The sequence below is a fragment of the Quercus robur genome, chromosome 1, assembly GCF_932294415.1.
Source record: "Quercus robur chromosome 1, dhQueRobu3.1, whole genome shotgun sequence".
Taxonomy (NCBI): Eukaryota; Viridiplantae; Streptophyta; class Magnoliopsida; order Fagales; family Fagaceae; genus Quercus; species Quercus robur.
This window is the reverse complement of record NC_065534.1, coordinates 24173586-24196363: the sequence shown is the minus strand read 5'-3', so window position 1 is coordinate 24196363 and position 22778 is coordinate 24173586. Positions and strand designations below refer to the sequence as shown.

General features: G+C 36.2%; 1 protein-coding gene and 1 pseudogene across 1 annotated transcript; one reads left to right on the top strand and one right to left on the bottom strand.

The window, feature by feature from the left end:
• The first annotated feature begins 6664 nt into the window (after window positions 1–6664).
• Window positions 6665–13450, top strand: LOC126726463 (general transcription and DNA repair factor IIH subunit TFB1-1-like; annotated as a pseudogene).
• A 7226-nt stretch (window positions 13451–20676) lies between these two features.
• On the bottom strand, window positions 20677–22437 carry LOC126690458 (uncharacterized). Its single transcript, XM_050385657.1, has one exon. It carries the CDS (start codon window positions 22435–22437, stop codon window positions 20677–20679), a length of 1761 nt encoding a protein of 586 aa, XP_050241614.1.
• Window positions 22438–22778: the final 341 nt, after the last annotated feature.

Genomic DNA, 22778 nt, shown 5'->3' with positions numbered 1-22778 from the left:
AGATAATCTGATTGAGTGTTTTGAAAAGTAAATATTTAAAATAAAAAAAGTATATTCTTATACTAAAATAGACAAAAATTTATGCACGAATTAATACAAATGCTCTTACTTGACACAACTATATATACTGAGATAGACTAATGTGAGTGATTTTTATAATTGATTGTATAAAATACATCGACGAATGTGAAAGCTCTAGGAGTTAACTTTAAGGAATTAACTTAGTAATTCCTAAGACCTTATAATATTTGTAAGATTATGAGTTCGAAATCTACTGCCAACGTCACTGAAGATACCTTCATCTAATTTATGGGATTTTCGTTGCTAAATAACTGTAATATGCTAAGTATTTTGTTAGTTGTCCTGTTACGAAACAATTTGTAATAATAGCATCTCGAGTTTCTTAAACTCGAGATTCAATTTAAAAATCGAGCTTTTAAGACTCGTTTTTGTTGTTTTTCAGTTGCTGACATGGCGAAAGTTTCCACTTGGATAGCGAGTTTATAAAACTCGATTTCCAAAATCGAGTTTTATAAACTCGCTTTCGCTTTAACGCTTTTTTCCCTTCCAACTTAAAACAATCTACAGAGACCCGTTCAAAATCTCTCAATCTCAGACACCGCTCTCTCAAACTCTCTCAAGCTCTCTCAAACTCTCTCAAACTCTCTCAAACTCTTCCCCTCACTGTGAAAATTTCAAAATCAACTCACTCTCAGACACTCCGCTCTCTCAAACTCGTCGTGCCGAAGGTGCTGCTCCCATTGACACTCAGCCACCAAAACTCAGTTCTGCTTCCATTGACAGTTAGGCACTCAAAGTCAGTACTGCTCCCATTGAACCACCGTGCGCCTAAGGTACTCTCTCTTTCTCCAACTTCAATCTTAGGTTTTGGAATTTCATGATGTTTCCTATTTCGTTTTTCAATTTCGGATCTTTCTGGGTTTTGGTGGTTCATGTCATTTCAGTGAATGCATGTATATTATTCTGTTTGGTTGTTTGGGAAATTAAATTTTTTTAACTGATTGAGCATTTGATTGGGTTTCATTAGTGTAAAAAGTGTTAATATCTGGATTACATTGATATTTAATCTAGTTTGTTGGGGTTTCATTTGATTTGTTTGTGGGTTTTGTTTGATTTGTTTGTGTATCTTGTTTCATGGTATTTTCACTGATTTGTTTTGGGTTTGTTTTAATTTTCTGATTGTATTTTCGTTTGTGGGTTTGTAAAGCAAATTATGGGTTTGATGAAATGGTTCTATGAACGGTGTATGAGTTGTGAAGTAATAAGTGAGAATATTCATTTGAAAAAAATGAGAACTTACACCAGAAAAACAATGGAAGGAAATGGAGTCAACAAAACAATACATCTAAGAATTTTTTTTTATTGGGTTAAAAATACTCAAATTAAGCCAAGGAACGAAAGATAAAAAAATATTAGTTCAAGAAGAGGATTATACCTGTGTTTGGAGTGTTTGGACCAAGAGCGATTCTGTGTTTTGCATCTCAGGAAGAACCGAAACCTATGGATCTTATATAACATTGGTCCACAAATCTGTTTTCTGCAATTACATTTTTATTTTTAATTTATATTTACTTATCTGGGGGAAGGGAGGGAAAAAAAGAAGAAGAGGAGAAGGATTATAAAAAAGTCATTTTCAATTCTTAACCACCCAAAGGTTAGGAACCTCATGTGTAACTAAACATTAAGAAGTTGATGCATTGGGGTGATTGTGCAGAGGTAACACTAAGCTGAAATTAGAAGTTAGAAGTTGGTAGTATTATGATATGTACTTCCTGTGCTATGTTGGGATACATGTCTTACAGGTATATGTGCAAATGTACAAGTGTTAAAGAAGTCAAGTGATAGGCTGTTACTAGTAGAAACAGTGATGTCAGCTGGTTGTTGTTAGAGGTGTTTGAGGTAGTCAGTTAGTTGTTACAGCTGATTAAGTAGTTAACAATTGATCTGCTCAATTGTATTGCTGTATTATGATCAATTGATGAATAAACCAGTTTTACCTTTTAGTCTTTCATTCTCTCTCTCACATCTTAGGAAGCAACGCTACCCTCGAATCTAGCCATCGCCTTAATTTTCATACTCTTTAACTACCCAATATCCAAGATCCTAACACCAAAGCTAGCAATGACAACTGGTGAGTCGCCTTCTCCATGAGAAGATAGGCATCTAAGGTAGTAGAAGATTTAAAATGTACAAGCATTATCTTTAGCATATACAGATCATAATTGATAAATTAAGAAATTTTTTAATAATCCCAGGAGAACACAAAGAACATTTAGTATGAGTGTGAAAACATGAAGTTAAAAGAGGCCACCGTAACATTATCAAGAAAGAATAAGTTGAGTACATCTATCTTTATAATGTTATAAGTGGCAGGAAACATGATACTCACACAGTCCATATATCTTCAACCAATTGATAAATAAGCATGCTAAAAGTTCATAACCAACACAAAGCAGAATTAATGAAAGTAGTCATTTTATTTGGTACAGAATTCAATTTCTTTTAATTGTAAAAGTTTACAAAATTATTCCAACTCCAAAAAATTCATTATGTTTTTTTCTAACTTACCAAATCTAATTTCTTTGATTGCGTAAACATCATCGATTTGCATGTTTTTTGGTATGATTGCGAACTTACCTTTTTTGAAGAAAATTCTATTTTACAGTAGCACTCCTTTGCCCCTACACTATTAATGATCTCACAGTTGCACTGTTTGCAGTATGGAGCTTCGGATTGATGAGGAGTTAGAGGTCTTGGACCCCGGTCCACATCAGAGGTCATTGTTGACACGACAGCCATATCATCGATCAGAGGCCATTTGGAATGGCGAGGTGAAATTTCTAGTTCTAACAACTGCTTTAATATTTACGTTGTCTTTGATTGTTAGTTAGCAAGTTCTTTCAATGTTGTATTTCTAGTTCTAACAACCGCTATAATTTTGATCGATTTTATAGGACTCGGGCCCACTTACGTGCCGTGGTCGCACTAAGGAGATGGCAAACGTTCAGATGCAAGATAATCGAGTCATTGATATTATCAAATTGCTAAGGCTAGAAGGATTGTTTAGAGCCCCTTCAAGAGAGATAGATAATTGCCTAATATCGGCCCTAGTTGAGCGATAGCGGCCGGAGACTCATACTTTCCATCTTCCACATGGTGAGATGACAATCACCCTACAAGATGTGGAGGTAATTTTCGAACTTCCTATAGACGGTGACGTCTTGGTTGGGCCGACTGCTGTGGTGGATGATGGGGGTTGGAGGCAATTGTGTACGGAGTTGCTGGGTTTTAGTCCGCCGAATGACAATAAAACATTGGTGGGGCAAAGAATTCTCATCAGCCGACTTGTTGAGGCCGTTGCAGCGCCATTGCCTCATGACGCAACGGAGATGCAGATACACCGGTATGCCCGGTGCTATATTTTAGTGCTAATAGGGGACAAACTTTTCATGGACAAGTCAAGAGATAGGGTGCATTTGATGTTCCTGGACTTCATGCGTAACCTTCGTGATCCGCCACAGTATAGTTGGGGTAGTGGTTGCCTGGCCTGGTTATATAGGGAGTTGTGTCGGGCAAGCGAGAAAGGGGCATCGCAGATTGGTGGGGCGTGCACCTTGGTCCAGTATTGGGCATGGGCAAGGTTGCCATTCTTGTGCCCGAGGATAGAGCCCCCACCTGGATGTGATTATGGCCTATGGCCATATGCTCCACTTGCATTTAAGTAAGTCTTTTCTTGATACCAAGTGTGTTCTGCAATGTACTCTTCTTAGTAACTAAATTATATTATTGTTCTTATGTTATTTGCTTGCTTGTAATTGTAGGTGGGTGCGGGTGCCAAGCCCGAAAAGTAGACCATCCGGCATGGCCTTGGTCCACTATCGCGAGCTATTAGTTACAATGCAGCCAAAGCAGGTAATAATATTCAAAAAATTTGTTTGGTTATGATCATTTTCGTTAATAATATGATTGCTTCATCCTTTAACATATCTTTTGTTATAATTTTAGTTTTTTTACCCTTTATCTATGTATTTTCCCTTGTTTCACATTTGAAGATGCTATGATAATTGTTTTTTTTTTTTTCTATCGTAGATTGTGTGGCAGCCATACGAGGCACACTTCAGCCACCTTCCTGAGTTCTGCGTTGCAGGGAGGGATACGTGGACAGCAAGGGTGCCGCTTGTGTGTTTTTGCATAGTAGAGAGACACCACCCAGACCGTGTCCTTCGACAGTTTGGCTTGGCGCAGGAGCGGCCTGACCACGTTGTCTACGATGATAGGCTGCATAAAATCGACTTACGTGGGAAGGTGGAAAAGAATTGGAGGGAGGAGCATGGACCGTATATCATTTCTTGGGAAATAAGACGACAACAAGTTTGTCATGCACCTCCTCAGATTGGTGAGATGCCCCGCAATCATGCCTATTACGTCTGGTACCGTCCGGTCACTCGAAAGTATGTCGACCGCAACAGCGCTAAATTAGATATTATGGTAATGTGTTCTACTTACATTTGATTGCCTACTTCGTTTTACTTGAGTACATGTATGAACATAGAATCAATTTCTATGAATTTCTCAGCAAATCTGGTTTGATTTGACTGACATGTAATGAAATAGTTTTTGATACATATAGTATTCTAATAGAACTGTTAGTTTTGAGTAGATTCATAAGTATTATATTATTCATTCATTAATTGATACATAAATGTCTCAAGTCTAATTGTACTGGTTCTTTCTCCGTTTCAGATTCAAAGCCATTTAGCGCTATTGGCGATGCTTCCTGAAGGCAGCCAAGCTCACAACCATGTCTGGCGTGTCCTAAATAATGTGTCTGGCCTTGGTGGTGGTCCTGCAGTAAATGAGCATGCAAACAATGGGGATGAGACTGAACTAGCAGCTGCTGCAACCCCAAGCACAAGTGCAGCACCCGTAAGTACACCGACCCGTGGTCATCGTGCTACTACAAGCCCAAGCACAAGCGCAGCTAGGGGTCGTCTTCGGCCTGCTACAGCAACCCCAAGCACAAGTGCAGTTAGGGGCCGTGGTCGGCGTGCAACAACCCCTCGGGTTGTAACTACTCTTGAGATGCCTCCATCCATCCCGCAAGCATCTCCTCAGCCTGAGGTCCCTTCACCCATCCCATATGCATCTCCTCAGCCCGAGGTCCCTTCACCCAGCCCACCTTCGCAGCCCAATTTCGATGTCAGTATTGACCAAAATGTGACCCCTCCTATACTCCCCGAGACACCCTCATACCCACACACTGGCTCTAGTGCACCCACTCCTGGCCTCTACATAGAGCAGGATTACCTACCTACCGCATCCTCATCTGACCCTCTAGGACCTCCGGTTGGGATTGACACTGTAGAGCCACATACTGATGCACTGGACCTTAATCCCCCTCATCAGCCCTCACCCCCACGAGGTAGACCGCAACGCGGTAGAAGAGCACCCACCTGTGGGACAGGTGGACACAAAATAGGACACCGAGGCCCCGCTATGGTATGATAACTTTAATTTGAATGTAATAATATATTTTCTACTTCACTTTACTCTTACCATTATATCGAATATTGATTGCATGCATGTAATGGAATTTGCAGCACGATGATGACCCTAAGGTTGATGCCCCGCAACCTCCTCCCCCACCCAAACATTACACGAGGGCTAAAAAACACAAAATTGGTGAACCTTGAGTAAGTGCCTTGAAAATTATGTTTCATACTTTACATATTAGAAACTTTAGGATTTTAATTGACTTTCAATACATTACCATTGTACTAAATGTTATTTTCCCTCATTTGATGATATATGCAAATTTCTATTTATGTGTTATTCCAGGGTGGAAGTTACATTTTTGAGTTTGAAAATTTCTTAGATCTTCAAGTTTGTCAAGAGTTTGTGGGTAAGTCTCAACTATTATGCACATTACTTATTTCAAGCTTCTTGACCTATAATTATGTGTTGTCAATCTAGTTCAAAGGTTTAGACATTCTGTTAGGTCAGTGTAGTTGATATGGATCTTCCCCTTTGTAAATGCATTTGAAGAATAGCCATTTGCAACTGAGGGTTGTAGAATGTTAAGAAGAACATACCACTTTCTTTTTCTTATACATACTTTTTGTATTGCATTGTATTATTTGATATATTGATTATCTAATTATTCTATAAATACTTACCCTCTGCATTTGCTGGAAATTTGTTTATCCTGAAGATGTGGTGTGGTCCTTATGAACAGGAAATGCTCTTACAAAGTCCGGAGATGCTGCAAAAGCAAAGTCTGGAGCGGCTGTGAAAGCCGCTTCTAATAGATCTACAGTTACTTATCCTGATGAACAACTCATCAGTTCAGCGGAAATGGAGCTTCGAATAAAGCTATTAAGAGAGAATAGGTTAAATGTTTTTTCTTATACAATTGTAATTAACATGCCTTCTTTAGTATGATGTATTTGGTAGTGGTCCACCTCTTGAGTTATAAGTTTAAGGCATCTTATATATTTTTTGTAGACGTATATCTCAATTCTAATTCAGCTTTAGTTGAATCGAGATCTACTCTTGCTTTGGTTTATGACAAATATGATGCTCAAGAAATAAGAAGTATGATAAGCATTGGTTAATTTTTGTGCTAAAGAAAGTTTGATTTGCATGTTTAGGAATAATTCTATAAATCAGTATTGTTCTTTACTGGATGCTTGCTGTTAAATGTGGTGATTTTCCTACACCTTATAGTTTTCTTACTTTCAGATTCTTAGTTACTGTTTGATGTCCCTGAACTTTTAACTTTCACAGTGAGCTGCAGAACCTTCATAAGAAATTTGTGCTTGGTAATATCTTGACAGAATCTGAGTTCTGGGCTACAAGGAAGGTAAGTTTTCTTTTTGAGTATGTATTTAATTATGCTGCCTTTTGCTTTATGTTTAATATTTGAACTTTGAGCTCAATTGGATTAGACCTTTCTGTAATTTACTAAATTTCCAGTGGAAGATCTTTACTAGAACCTGTTGACTTGTTGAAAAGAATTCGTAACATTCAATGGAAGAGTTTGAATAAAAAGCTTTTGCTCTCTTGATATGTTTTTCTAACGTTTTCTGAACTTAAAATTTAATACAGAAGTTGCTTGATGGAGACAGTGGCACAAAGTCCAAACAACGGGTTGGTTTTAAAAGTTCAATGATTCTAGACATCAAACCCATGACTGATGGCCGGGTACATCAGATCTCTCTCTCTCTCTCTCTCTCTCTCTCTCTCTCTCTCTCTCTCTCTCTCTCTCTCTCTCATGTTTGTGATGACACTTGGGTGGTTGGGTGTGCATGTGTGTGCTTGCGTTACAATGTGAAGATCTTATAGATCTAGACAATTTTTTCCCATACATTGGTGTATTACGATTATTGCATTTTCTTTATTGCAAGAGTTAATGCTATTTTCCTTTGCAAGTTACATTTTGCTTGTGGTTTCATGCATGGGGACTAATTAATATTTTTCTTTCTTCTGTTGTGTTTCCAGACAAACAAGGTTACATTCAATTTGACACCAGAGATCAAATATCAGGCATGGTCCTTCTTTCTTTTTTTGGTTTTTGGTTTTTTTGGGTGTTTGTTAGCAGTTGGTTTTTTTGAGACCTACCCACCATAAGATCTTTGACTGATGCCAAACATAGTTGGCAATCATTTGTGAAATGTGAATATATCTGGCTGAGGTTAAGATGTAAGCATGTGTTAAACATTGTCATTGGTCATTATATGCAGAAATAATTTGGAGAATAATTAAATACAAAGAAAGATAAGAAACAAACACTCCGTTTGTGATTATAAACATGCACTGGCATTATAGTGATTTTTATTGGTTAGTCAACACACGCACCCCATGGGTCTTTAACACATGACCTCATCCTTTGTTTTTTAAAGGGTTTATTTGTTTCCATATGGATATTTTTGATAGTATCATTGTTCATGCTCAAATATTGAAATTTTGAGCTACAGCTTCTTCATAGTTGCTTCTGCCATGGTCTAGATAAGACTTTGGGTAGTGGCAATTTGATATTCATGTGGCTTATTGATCATGAATTTTTTCTGCTTACTTTTCCTTAGTGTTAATGGTTTACTTTTCTTTCAGATTTTTGCTCTAAAACCAGCTGTTCACCGGGCATTCCTTAATCATGTTCCCAATAAGGTAGTGAGGGCATTGAAACAAATTCTTCTTTCACTTTAATTGTGAAGAGGTTTACTTATGAAATTATATAAAAATTTTATTACCTATAAAAAAAAAAAAATTTTAATTTCTCATATTCTTTACTCAAAGTGTGTATTGGTGTTTTTTTCCCTTGACTTTTGTATTCCAGATGACAGAAAAGGATTTCTGGACAAAATATTTTAGAGCAGAATATCTCCATAGTACAAAAAAATGCTATTGCAGCTGCAGCAGAGGCTGCTGAAGACGAGGAGCTAGCCATTTTTCTGAAGGATGATGACATATTGGCAAATGCAGCTCGGCAGAAGGTACTCTTTCTGAGAATTGGGGTTTCCCTTTTTTTCACGGGATACTCCTGCATTATTTTGTATGATTACTTGAGTACTTTTACTATTTTGTATTTTCTGTTTGCAGATTCGACGGGTTGATCCAACTCTTGATATGGAAGCTGACCAAGGAGATGATTACATGCACCTCCCAGTATGTGGGATTAGACCACTCTTGTAGTTTCTTTTGGTTGATATATTAAATTAATCTCTCTGTCTCTCCATCTTCTTTTCATTTTCTTGCTTTTATCCTTGGGAAGGGGGATTCAAATTTAGGCAAGTGTTTTATTTATTTATTTATTTTTGAGTCAAGAAAAGTTGACATAGAGATTTGCAAAGAAGTAATTACAAAACTCTGAAGTTACTAGTCAATGTTGGGAAGGACTTTATAGATTTAAGACTTCATTTTGAAGAGGTCTATGCAATTCTATTATTTGGAATACAAAGTTACTCTTTTATGCTAGTAGCTTTTGAACTCAAAAAATATTGTTGGAGAAACCATACTTCTTTAAATCCCTCTCCCCCCCACCCACAGAAAAAGAAAAAAGAAAAAAGAAAGGTGGTAAATGATTTCTTTTAAATGACAAGATTCACAGTTGTTTACTTTATCATTTCTGCATTCATGGAATTACTCAATGAGGGCATCCATTTAAAAGGTGGTTTTTTTGTTTGTCACTTCAAATTCACTATGTAATTAGATTCCTGCTTGTTTATTGGCTTCTGTCACGATAACTTGCTTTGACAAATTTTTGAGGGAGCTAATTGGTGATTTGTGCTAAAAGTTGGAACATGTCAGCAATTTTTACTTCTGTACTTGATATATGAACCATTACTTCTTCTAAGAGTAGAAAATAGCAAATGGGATAGTTTTTATTATCTGGTTAATTTTCCATGTTATTAGATAAAATCATCTGCTTCTATAGTGGAAAATTTCTAGGTGTACATGTACATCCCTATGTATCTTATCTGGTTGTATATTGCAGGATCATGGAATTTTTCGTGATGGTAGCAAGGAAATAACTGATTCACAGCATGAACAATTCAAGAGAACTTTCTTGCAAGATCTTAACCGACAAGGCGAAGTTGTTCTCGAAGGAAGAACTATTGGTAAGGATCTCTCTTGAATTTATTTATTCTGTTTCTCACCAAATTTCATTTTCTTCAGACAGTTATTTGATTTTATACTAGCTGAGTTTCCTTTTTATTCGTTAAATATAGGTAGATAACTTTGGTTTGTAACCTTAATGTAGATGTAGAGTTGGAAGATCCACGAACTGTAGCAGAAGCACTTGCGCAGTCAAGACAGGGTTAGCATGATTTATTTTTGTTTGTTAAAAAAATCCCACTTCCTTTTTTCAAGTCTTCTATAGAATTTGCACTTATTCTTGTACTATTGTGGTGAAGAATCTGACGAGAATGCAAAGCAGGAGAGGCTTGATAGAATTTCACGGATGACTGAGATGGAGGACCTTCAGGCATGGTATGATCACCCTCTTGCTCCACTTTGTATCAAGGTCGAACTTTGTATACATTGTACAATGCTTCTAAATTATTGTCATACAGATGTTTTATACGTGCTTTTCCAAAATCAGGATCCTCGTGATAACTTTGATTCCCAACAACTTAAAACTTCTGATGATACACGAGCTGGATCAGAACAATTAAGATGTAGCCTGAGCTCTGAGGAAGCATATGGTTCTTTGAGGGGTTCAATATCACAGATAAAAGCAATGGGATTAAGTGATCCTGTAGTCAGACCTGAGGTTGCTGTTATGGTAATAGCATCTTTATTTTGTGCCAGCCTTAAGATATTAGATATATTATTACTTATCCCCAAAAACCCCGAAAAAGTGCTATGCTATCATATATATGTTGCATAATTTAAGTGTGTAATTTGTATGATTCAGGTCCTTAATGGATTGACCCAGAACATCTCAAGTACCAAATTTCAACTTGGGAAGAATGCTCAAGAGGGTATACTGAACAGCTTGCCCAACACAACTAAAGAGGAACTACTACATGTGAGTAGATGTGTGTTTCTTAAAATAATATATAGCTTCTTCTAGAAAAATGTGGCTAAACACCATGGATATCTTATTTGTTGAAGAATTGATTAAGCCGGCTGTGTGCTAGAATCAATTCTTTTTTTGTGTTATGTTGAACTTATTAATTGTATATTCTATGAATTTTGGTTTTTCAGTGATTTTAATATTAATAAGAAGAGTTTTTTTTTGTTTCCAGCATTGGATATCCATTCAAGAATTACTGAGGCACTTTTGGTCTTCATATCCAATTACTACATCATATCTTTATGCTAAGGTAAGTGTTGTATTTGTTAACATGGACAAGAGTCATGTTAAACACATTTATTTATTTATGTTTGAGCATTTGTTTGTGGGCAAAAGAGTTATAGATAGTAAACTGTCAGCAAACCACTATAAGCATCTTGGTAAAGTGCATAACACTATAATTTTTCCAATGTTAAGTAGATTAAGGTGAAGTCTAATGCAGTTTATGGGCTTGATGTTATCAAATTAAAGGTTGTGAGGAGTTACTGGATTATTTATCATGGTTTCAGATTTTTGATAAACTTTCTAAATCTATTATCTGAAATCTTGTTCTTGCTTTGAAATATTATAATGCCAAATCTTATGATAATTAACTATTAAATATTTTCTTAGAACTTCAAGTTCTATAAGTATTAGAAATGTCAATTTCATTGTGGCAAGGATAATACAAAACTGATATTGGAATAGAAGAATGAACTATGTATGTCTTTTCAGTAGTATATTGTTTTAAGAACACTTACCAAAATATAATATATTGGTTTAAGAATGAAGAATACAGTCAAGAACTGTTGCCCTCAAATGTGAGTATATGACTTTGATTAAAATGAGGATATGTAATGCACAGCATTTGAATATGGATTTTCTGAAATTTTACTGCATGAGTTTCCTTTTATTTGATATTGTTGTCTTTTGATTGGATTGGTTCAGCATGCCTATTGCCATATTCATTTAGTGATTAATGTGCAGGTGTGCAGAGTGAAGGATGCCATGTCAAAAATTTATCCACAGCTGGAGGTATCTTATAAAAAAAAATCTCTTTTATTTTATTTGTTCCACTCATGAGCTTTTGATTCTTCCAACCCCTTTTACAGTATCTTCTTGATTATTGTCTTCAGTTCGCCGTTATTGTATATAGTCATTTTCACCAAATTTTTGATTTTCTAGAGCACTTGAATCCTCTTGGATATTTAAATTGCATTAATTTTGTCCATTTGTTGACTGCATCTGAATATTAAACAAAATTGGTTGATATTCTTGGTAGATATCAAAATAAGGTTAAGCAAGATAAGAATGGAAAGTTTCTGGATTTCCTTTTATCTCAAACTTTTCCCCTTTTATCTTATTTTGTTTGTAATATTAGTGTCTCAAAATTTTCCATCATAAAAACGGAGAGTTTCTTGATTTCCTTGTCCAAGGTAACAAATGTGCTGCTCAGGAAGAACATTAACATGTGAAGGTGACTGGGTAACAGTTTGCAGCATGATGTTAGTAGGATAAAGTAAACATGTGAAGATGAGCAACTTCCCATTGAACATGTATTTTCTTTATATCTGAAAACACTGGATGTTTTCCTTCTCTACCTCTTTTGTATTTTGTTGTGTATACATTGCTCCTACTGGGGCTCAAGTTTTGATAGTCACATCTTCTGTTCCATTGGAGTCACACAGAAGGCTTTGGTAACTACTGATTTGGATATTGTTTTAGTTAACATCATTTTTTTTATTCTTTTGTCAAATCCTAGGAAATAAAGGAATCAGTTCCTTCAGACACAAGACTCTGTATATGCTGTTTTGGTCTTCGGAATCTTGGGGCCATCTTTTATGGATGGTCTTGCTTGTTTTTTCCTGAAATTTCATTGAACCAAATCCATTTATGTTTAGGGTTTTGTTTAATCAACAACTAAGTCATCTAATCTGTATGTTGTTGAGTTTATGGCCATTTGATGGTTTGATTTGGAGTATGGAATAGGAAAAGAACAGGCATGTTTGTAATGGTATTGGAATCTTTCATTTTGGGCCTTCTAGCACATGAACAGCTGAACCTCTTTGATATGTAGTAGCAAAGGGATTACATTTATATACATCCCTTGCCTTTTCATGTTGTTAGGATCTTTACCTCATTGGCTAATTGCAGGACAATTTTCCATGTGTTTTCTTTTTCAATCGATTTGTATTTCAATACTTGAAATGAGGTGTATTTTGTATTGGGTTCAAGAGGGTTCAAGCTGAAGTTAAAAGTGCATACCAAAGAATTTCAGTTGAGCAAAAATTCAAAGCAGTTATGATTTGGGAAGGAAAAAACAATTGTTAAGTTTTCTTACCTTACGTGTTTTGGACTTGTAATAGCCTTATCATGCAATTTTGTAGAATGTGCTACTACGTTTGTGTTAGTTATGCTCTTAAGCATTTGACATTTTAAGGTCGGTAACTTTTCTTCGCTAATGGTTTTATCTTGCACAGAAGAAGAGAATGGAGAAACCCAATCTGGACGAATTGTACCACGTATTTACCAGTCGTGCAGTCAAATTCATCGACTACGGCATGATGGGTGATGGTTCCAAGTCTGAAAACAAAAAAGAATTCAACACAAGTTGTTTAGGGAATTTCGCGAAGAATTTGGTCAGGAAGAGCCTGGGCGAAGGTGTAATGTTCCCTCCAAATCAACTACTTCCTGTTTTTATTGTAGGTTAAAGCTTAGTCATTGCTTTTCTTATTCTTTTTTATTGCAATATTACTGTGACTTTTTTTATTACAATATTATCAGACAACAACTGTGGAATTTGGATGAGTATGATCTTGTATACAAGAAATACAAATTGTGCAATTTGGATAAGTATCACGTATCAATTAATTATATTGCAGTGACCTCTATTTCGAAGCATACAATATATAGGCAAAGGAGAGTGATTGACCATTATATACATATTACTAATAGATTTGTAAAAAAAAATTAAAAATAAAAAATAAATTGCCATAGATTGAGAAAAATGGAACAATTTTTTTTTTTTTTTGATAAGTAAGAAAGATATATATTAAAAGGTACCTCATGAAAACACAAGGCAGAACAGAGAATACAGAGAAGGAAACAAACAAAAAAGAGAGACAATGAGATAACTGAAACAAGAAAACAAACGGAGACAACAAAGAGCATATTAATTACAGAGAAGAGAACTACGGAACATAGGGATAGAATCACTAGAGGTGAGTCCCCAAGCCCTAGACCAATCAAAAAGAGAGCCACTAAAATAAGCGAGCAACTAGTCATCGGACTTGTCCCTATCCTCAAAAGTACGCCAATTACGCTCCCTCCAAATACACCACAATAGGCACACCGGAAGTAGATAAAAATGGAACAATTATTACTAAAGAATAGACTAACTTCTACGGGTAAAAACCTAAAACGCGGGGGTTTTTTTATTTAAATTTTTTTTCCTTTAAAGATAAAATTGTAAAATCATGGAGAAAATTGCTTCTAAATAATAGGCAAAATTTTAGGAATAAAAATACCGGGTAAAAACGTAAAAACGTTTTTTTTTTCCTCTTCTCTTTAAAGTTATAATTATAAAATCATACCCAAAATGGCTTCTAAATAATAGTCAAACTTTTAGGAATAAAATTACCTAAACATGGGTTTTTAAATTTTTTTTTTTTTGCTTGAAATTGTAAAAAAATTATCAACGCAACGTTCAAGGATCACAATTGATTAACTGAAACAATAAAAGTAATGCATTTATTTTTCACCAAAACTCTATTGGATATTGTTATCCTTAAACATAGCAATTTATCCTTAACAATATTGCACAATCCAAAATCCTGAATCTCAACCGTGGAACATAATAACGAATGTTAAAAAATAAATGTAAAACACAAAGATAATTTAGGATTCTAAAATCCTAAAACATTTTATTTATTTATTTTATTTTTTATAATGGGAAACTGTGCTGGTTAGTAGGCCATTAGTAGAGAATCTGAAATCCTAAAATTTAGGATTCGTTTGTGGCTTGAATTGTAAAAAAAAAAAAAAAAAAAATACAAAAATACTACAAAATTTTAGTCTTCCAGATATTGTATCTTAGGTGTTATTCCTTAGGTTATTTCCTTATGTGCAGTACAACTTCCTAGATGAGCGACTTGTCAATTGATTGGATTAGAGGATGTTTTTAATTTTGTAATCTTCATTTTTGTATGAGATCACTAACATAATTGGTGTATCTGCTACAGTGGCTATTGCTTATTACTTTCTTCGTAACATAATTTTTATCCCATACTTATTGCATTATTATGTAATAACTAAATTATTTTGATTTTTCTTATTGCATGGAAGACCTATTGCATAAATTTGTTTTAATTTGTTTATTCCTTTAACTTCCCAAATGCAGGTCCTTTATGGGCTAGAATCTGCAGGTCTTTTATGGGCTGGACTATGCAGGTCCTTTAAATTTTATCAAATTTTTCCTGGTCGATGCATCTTCTGGCGCTCATGCATACGGTGCTGAAGCAAATGCATCTTCTGCATCGAATGTTGACGAGCTTCATCAAGAAATCTCAGTTCGTTCAGCAGTAGTCATAATTCCATTGATTATTGTGTGGACACACACACATATTCCTTGGAGTATTTTCAAGAAAATCCAAAGAGGATGTACAAGAGAAGAAGATGTTGCTGGAAAAGCTACAAGTCAAAATGAATGAAGCAGAAGCAAAGGCCAACAAGCTTAAAGTGTCATTGGAGAATCTATGTGGTATACTAACAAGGTTTTTACGAACTATATTTTGTTTTTTTTATAAATAAATGTGAACAAGTTGACATCTGCTGGGTGTAGAGTGAAAATATGGATTGTAGATTGGTTTGCCCAGCTAACCAATAAGATGGGAGGTCAGTTGAGGAAAATTGATGTTGTTGGGCGCTACCTCATTCAGATTTGGAAGGCCGTTGGGATGGATACTGATGGAGGGAAGGTGGAGTTTCTGCGGTCGTCGAACGAGATAAACCGAATCAAGCTCATGAGTACTAGCCTCTTGTGATGGATATAGCACAAAGGAATATGGTTTCAAGGATAAAAACGTGAATTATGGTATGATGATTATTATTATTACTTTAATATGCTGGTGATGTAGTCGTTATTTTTACTTCTATTATATTTTGCTGCAGGTGTGGTCACATTATGGGTCGAAGTGATGAGGACGAGTTCACTGCAGCACAAATTTTCTACCCACGCATGCAATGTGCTTATGTGTGGTCTTTATTTGTTTTGCTTACTGGTAATTTACAAACATGTTACCCAGTTTACAACAAGGTCAGGAGAAGATGTCGAAAAGTGATCCACTATCTTCAACTTTTATGGAAGATGACGAGGTAGGGTGCATGTATAGGGGTATCAAATTGCCATATAGGGGGCTACATAGTGTTTTCTTTATTAGTTGCACATAGCATAATGATACTGAATTATAAACTAGGTTAACCTTAGATTTAGTCTGCCTCCATATTGTAGGCGAAAGTAAATTTGAAGATAAAGAGAGCATACTGTCCTCCAGATATTGTGGAAGGGAATCCATGCTTGGAGTATGTGAAGTACCTCATTTTACCTTGGTTTAAAAAGTTTGTACTAAAGCGCAGTGCAAAGAATGGTGGTGACAAGTAAGTCATAAGGATTTTATTATGAAAGCTTTACTTATTTTATTTAGTTAATGGTACGACATCTGCCTTTTCACATGCATGTCAACCCTTGCATCTTGTTCAAAGTTCGTGCTCCTTAAGAATAGACCTATAGTTGCTTGCGCTATTTTTTCAAAATCATTTTCCATTGGGAATAGTAACTCAGATTGTTTTCTTTCAATGTAAGTTTTCTCTACAATCCAAGAGCTTCGAAAGCTTTGAAGAATTGGTTGCTTACTATGAAAGTGGAAAGCTACATCGAGCTGATATTAAACCAGCCTTGGCAAAGGCTTTCAATAAAATACTAGAGGTATGTTGTTTCCTTTTATCCATTTAGCTCTAATTAATGCCTCTTAGGTAGATTGATTCCCCATCACTTTGGGGAGTCATGCCACTACTTTACACATTTTGGATAAATGATGTTGGACTTCTGCAACCCATTACCATGTTGATATGATTAAATTGGTAGGACCTTAATTTGATTGGCCCACATCCTTTACGGTATGTTTGGAACTGCCCCATCCAAACATAGGGTGAATTTTTGGACACTATAAGGCTATTGCAAAGTATGCTCAAGGGACCCTATAAATCATCAAATTCCTTAACTCTGTGCTCTACCATCTTTGTTCTGTCTATTTGTAGCGTGTAAGAGAACACTTCAAGCATGACAATAATGCAAAAGATCTTTTGAAAAGGGTTAAGGTATGGTTGATTGGCTTTTAAAATTAATTTCTTTTAATAATGCGTTTTGAAAATGTTAAGAGTGAGAATTAGCAGTTGCACATATAAATCGTGCCTTGAATCAAGCCTTGCTCTAGTGGTCTGAATTAGCAGTTGCACTAGTGGTCAAGCCTTGTTGCAATGACAAGTGCCTTTCACCAAAAGTAGTTGTGGGTTCAGCCTTAACCACTGAAAAACCCCACAAATATAACTAAGTTTTGTGCACTTAGTACTACGACGTTGCAACCAGTTGTATTCCTTCATTGAGAAACATACTCGTTTTAGGCAAGTATTAGATTCAATGTTTTGAAAAAAAAACTATTATGACATACATATTCAAAATTTCAATTGCATTGGGTTTTGATTAGAATTATTGCTTTATTTGTAGGCACAGATATCACTGTTATATCAAACCTCTTGAAGCATTGGAAGGTGAAGAGTCCAGGAAAAGAAGGCAGACCGCTTCTTCATCATGCAGGGCTTGTTCAAGCTTTATCAGATCATGTTCTACTTTTTCCTACGATAGATATTTCCCATCGTCTGATTGCGCTCTAACATACCCTTATGGAAGAAAAATGTCTTCAATGATTGGAATTATTTATAATAAAAACAAAATATGAAATGTAAAAACCTTGTTAGTATACCACATAGATTCTCCAATGACACTTTAAGCTTGTTGGCCTTTGCTTTTGCTTCATTCATTCTGACTTGTAGCTTTTCCAGCAACATCTTCTTCTCTTGTACTTCCTCTATGGATTTTCTAGAAAATACTCCAAGGAATATGTGTGTGTGTCCACACAATAATCAATGGAATTATGACTACTGCTGAACGAACTGAGATTTCTTGATGAAGCTCGTCAACATTCGATGCAGAAGATGCATTTGCTTCAGCACCGTATGCATGAGCGCCAGAACATGCATCGACCAGGGAAAAATTGATAAAGACATAAATAATGTAAGTTGGATTTACATTTGATATCCATCTAAAGTGTGAACCTCCTTCAAATTCAGGATCCTTCGCTGAAAAGCAAGTGCTTTTCCCATTTCATAATCTCAAACAAGAACTTGCTTCTCAATATCACCCTGGAAGGTTGATTCCTAGACTTGAAGTTGTTACTTGTCATTTTTATGTCTAAGCAATAAGCATGCAAAATATATCAGAAACTTTTGTAGTACCAAACATGATTGTTACACATAAGTTGTCATGTGTTTTTTCCATAGTTTTGTTTGTATATATTTTTTGTTTAATGGTAAAACTAATTAGCTTGCATGAATATACAGATATATGCTGTCTCCATAACCATAAGGACATTGGTAAGCTAGGAGTATTTTGCATTTAAGTACTTTTTGTTTAGTTCATTTTCACTAGCTGGTCTGGCTAAAGGTTTAATTCTTGCTTTTTGGTTTCAACTTTCTTATAATTCGTTAACGCAACCTTTTTGCAGCTTGGTTTCGTGCTTCTAGCTTTGATATGGGAAGATAAGTTCCCACCTTTCATGCTTCTGATAATGGCCTCTACTGAATGATGGTATTATTTCAAAGAGCCTCTTGCAAATATTTATTTCTTTTTTCTATTACTTAGCTGGTATTCTTGGCCTCGTTTTCTTTGTAAAGAAAGTAAATAGTTTGCAAAAAATATACAATTAATTAAATTGATAAATATATGAATGATAGATTTTTGTTTTTGCATTATATGGGAAATGTGATAAAATTCTGTTTGTGATTTGTATTAGGTACCATCATGACGATTTCAAAGGACCGAGTAAAGCCATCTCCAATGCCTGACAGTTGGAAGTTGAATGGGGGGATTTGAGACCAACATTGTCATTGCCACTTTATCTTGGTTTGGTTACCGTCTTAAAAGGGTGGATAACTTTCTTTTCCGTGCCATTTCTTAGTGTGATTGCAAATTTTGTATAGAGCGAACAATGTATTGAGATGTGGATATTTAAGCCTTGATTGGCAGGAATTTTATGTTTTGTATAGAGAGAACTATGTAGTTGACACATTTTTTGGATCAAAACCTTGTGTCTCATATTATTTGGAGTTAAGATCATTTCACTATATTGTCAAAAACACTCATTTGGTGTTATGGAGTGGAATAGTTTATTCAATGCAATGCATCTATAGGTTACAATGAGCATAAAAATTTTAAAATTTCTTAATCGAAAATAGGGTATATGTGAATTTAAAATGATCAGTCATATGCAAAATATCTAAATATAACCTAGCAATAATGCTAGGTAGAAGGCATAACAATATAGGAGCCGGTGATTCCAATTAATCGAAGACTGAGTGCGGCAAAAGCTACTTCCATGAGGAGGACCATTTATGAAACGTGTATTTATTATATAATTTAGAGTTAATAGTATTGGCATTGGGGTTTGGGTAACACAGGAGCTCAATCAATTAAAGTTAAAAAGAAAAATAAAAATAAAAAAATCCCAGTGTACACATCTACTCCACATAAAAGGAGGCCAAGTGGTTAAAAACAAAATTACAAAACATAAACAGAAGTTTTTCCCTTAAAAAGTTCTAAAAAGCTCATTTCTAGAGAAGAACAACAATTGTGACCCTTAAAAAAATTAAATACATAAAATAAAAAAATTTCAATCCCATGGAACTCGAGTCTATGAAACTCGAGTTCCATTGGACAACGAAGGAAAAAAAATTCCAGTAGAACTCGAGTCTATAAAACTCGCGAACCGACTGAAACTCGAGTTTCATAGACTCGAGTTCCACTGGAATTTTTTTTTCCTTCGTTTTGCTCTGTTTACTCAAAGAGGTCCAATAGGGTGCTCTGTTTTCTCCAGTGGAACTCGAGTTTCATAGACTCGAGTTTCACTGGAAAATTTTTTTTCTTCGTTTTGCTCTGTTTACTCAGAGAGGTCCAAGAGGGTTGCTCTGTTTTGCTCTGTTTTTTCCAGTGGAACTCGAGTTTCATAGACTCGAGTTCCAGTAGAAAATTTTTTCCCTTGGTTTTGCTCTGTTTACTCAGAGAGGTCCAAGAGGCTTGCTCTGTTTTCCTCTGTTTTTTCCAGTGGAACTTGAGTTTCATAGACTCGAGTTCTATGGAAAATTTTTTTTTTTTGTTTTGCTCTGTTTTCCTCTGCTCATTCCAGGAATCATTCACTGGGGAATTTTTTTTTTCTTTTTTCCTGGTTATGCAGACAAACCAGAAACTGAAACGTGTGCATGCACCTGGTGAGAAGCAAAGATAAACAAACTACGAATATAATCCATAAACACTCATTTAGAGGCAAAGAAGCTGAGAATGTAAATACACGTACATTACATCAAACGAAACTACTGAAACTTCTACGCTCTCTGTATAAACATGGTTTTACAATGCAAAATGCAGTTACATCGCAAGAAAAGGCATTCTCAATATCAACATTCTAAACATGCCCAACCACGCTTAATTTGCAGTTCTAACCATACTATTGAAATCACAATCTTCATAGGCATACATTCAATAGAGATTTACAAGTACATTCAACAAAAACCAAAAAGTTCACATAGAGCCAATACAATGTAGTCACTTTTCCTAACATCGGCTGTCCACACAACAAAAACATCGTCCTTGGAAGCATGCCTGAAAAACGTAGAGTAATCACATTAGGGGAAAAGATAGTAAACATTAGGTCAACATGGAATGAACAACAAATATTTAACCGATGCATAAGTATTTGCCATCTACCTACCTAGTGTGGAACATGACCGCTTGTGGAAGCGCCACGGGACTGCGGACATTTTCTGCGGTTATGCCCGGAAGCATGACACAGTCCACATGTCTGCTTGGACTGACTCTCTATCAAATCTGCATCCTCCCTCCGCCATCCCGGTTCTCGATCCTTATTCCTCACTCCATCCATCTCATTCCTTATTCTCAACTTCACTGGTCGACCTTTGGCCCGCAACAATGCTAGATTAGGCAACCACTTTGGCCCTATGGGATCCCTCCACAAGGCCGGAGACTTAGGAACCACAAATGCATGCTCATAAGTGTTAATGGCATTGTTCAAACCATAACACGGGTGAATATATGTGGTCGAATCAATATTTAAATAGTCACATACTCTGATTGCATGTGAACACGGGATCCCTATGTTTTGCCATTTCCCACAACTGCATGTTCTTTCCTGTAACCGAACTTCATAACTGTGGTTTCCCCCTCCTGCACTACACGTGTTGAGTTGAGTAACTATTTGAAATATCAGCTCTTCATTGCTAAATGGCTTGAGATAATGTTTCTCAGATTTACTCTTATTCTCATCCCACTTGGAGAAGGCATATTTACTCCATTTCTTACCCTCTGAGAACTCAAAAAGGTATTCTTTGCGACGGTTGCGAAAATAACTGACAAGTTTGTTCCAAGTGAACTCAACCAACGCGGCAATAGGAAGGCCCCGTGCACCTTTCAATACACCATTGAAGCACTCTGATATATTGGTTGTCATTGCCCCAAAACGTCTCCCACCATCATGTGACTGGGTCCACATATCCACAGACTCGCCCATTAGGTATGTGTATGGAAGATAATCTTGATTCTTTTCCTTGCCATCCTTCCCCGTCAACTTCTTCTTATTTCTAATGGCCTCAATTTCCGCCTGCTTAATGGTCTCCATTATGGAGGTAAATTTCACTGCCTGACTAGCATATCCGGCTTTCAACGCCGCTGACTTCAGAGTCGAGTTCTGAAAATGTGTGTTAAAGTTGCTAGCAACATGTCGAAGGCAATATCTATGAAATACCAGTGCTCTTCCATCATCCCTTCTAGGCCAGTTTGCAATGGCGTTTTTGATACCGAGATGTCGGTCAGAAATTATGCAAATGCCTTCGTTAGGTATCACGCGGCCAATCGCATCTCTGAGACATTGTAAAAACCACCTCCAACTAGACCCTGACTCAGAATCCACAATAGCAAAGGCAAGAGGGAATACCTTGTTGTTAGCGTCGGTTTCCATTGCAACCAACAACTTTCCCTGATATTTACCATACAGATGGGTCCCATCAATACTGATAACCGGCTTGCAATATTTGAATCCATCAATGCTTGGACCGAAAGACCAAAACACATAATTCAAAAATACTGTGTCATCTTCACCGGTGGATGTGGTACGATAGAACACCTGGGTAGTCGGATCCTGATCAATATATGCCATTAGCAACTTTTGCAACCTTTGATAAGACTCTTCCCAATTCCCAAACATTTTCCCAATCGCCTTTTGTTTCGCATCCCACACCTTGTAGTAAGAAGGCTTTTGTCCCTCATATTTCGACTCTATCATAGATCTGAGATGCTTAATTGGGGTAGTGTGATCCTCACATAACTTCTTAAGGATGTCATCTGCAATAAATTTACAACTCATCATTCTACCATCATTTCGCACCCCAGTCCGTATACACGTGTGAGGACCCTTGTACACGGTGACTATCCATAGATTGTGGAACTTGGGCTTCATGACTACGCAGACATACCACGTGCATGACTCATCAACGCATTTCGCACAAAGTTTTGTCGTGGTTGACCTACTGATCATAAAATGTTTGTTTTCCTTGAGGGCACACTTTGTTAATACGCGTTGCACCTCCATTTTATTGGCAAAAGTCAAGCCTTTGCACAAATTCATCCCCTCTCTCCAACTAGACACAAATGGTGTCTCAATATGTGAAGGATCAACCAAATTTTCTCAAGTATTTTCAGAAAATGACAAGGCAGGTGGTGAGTACACAGGGATTGTGTCTGTAATGTTTTGGACACTAAGAACATTGTATGCATCAGGTTGACTATCGTCCAATGTCT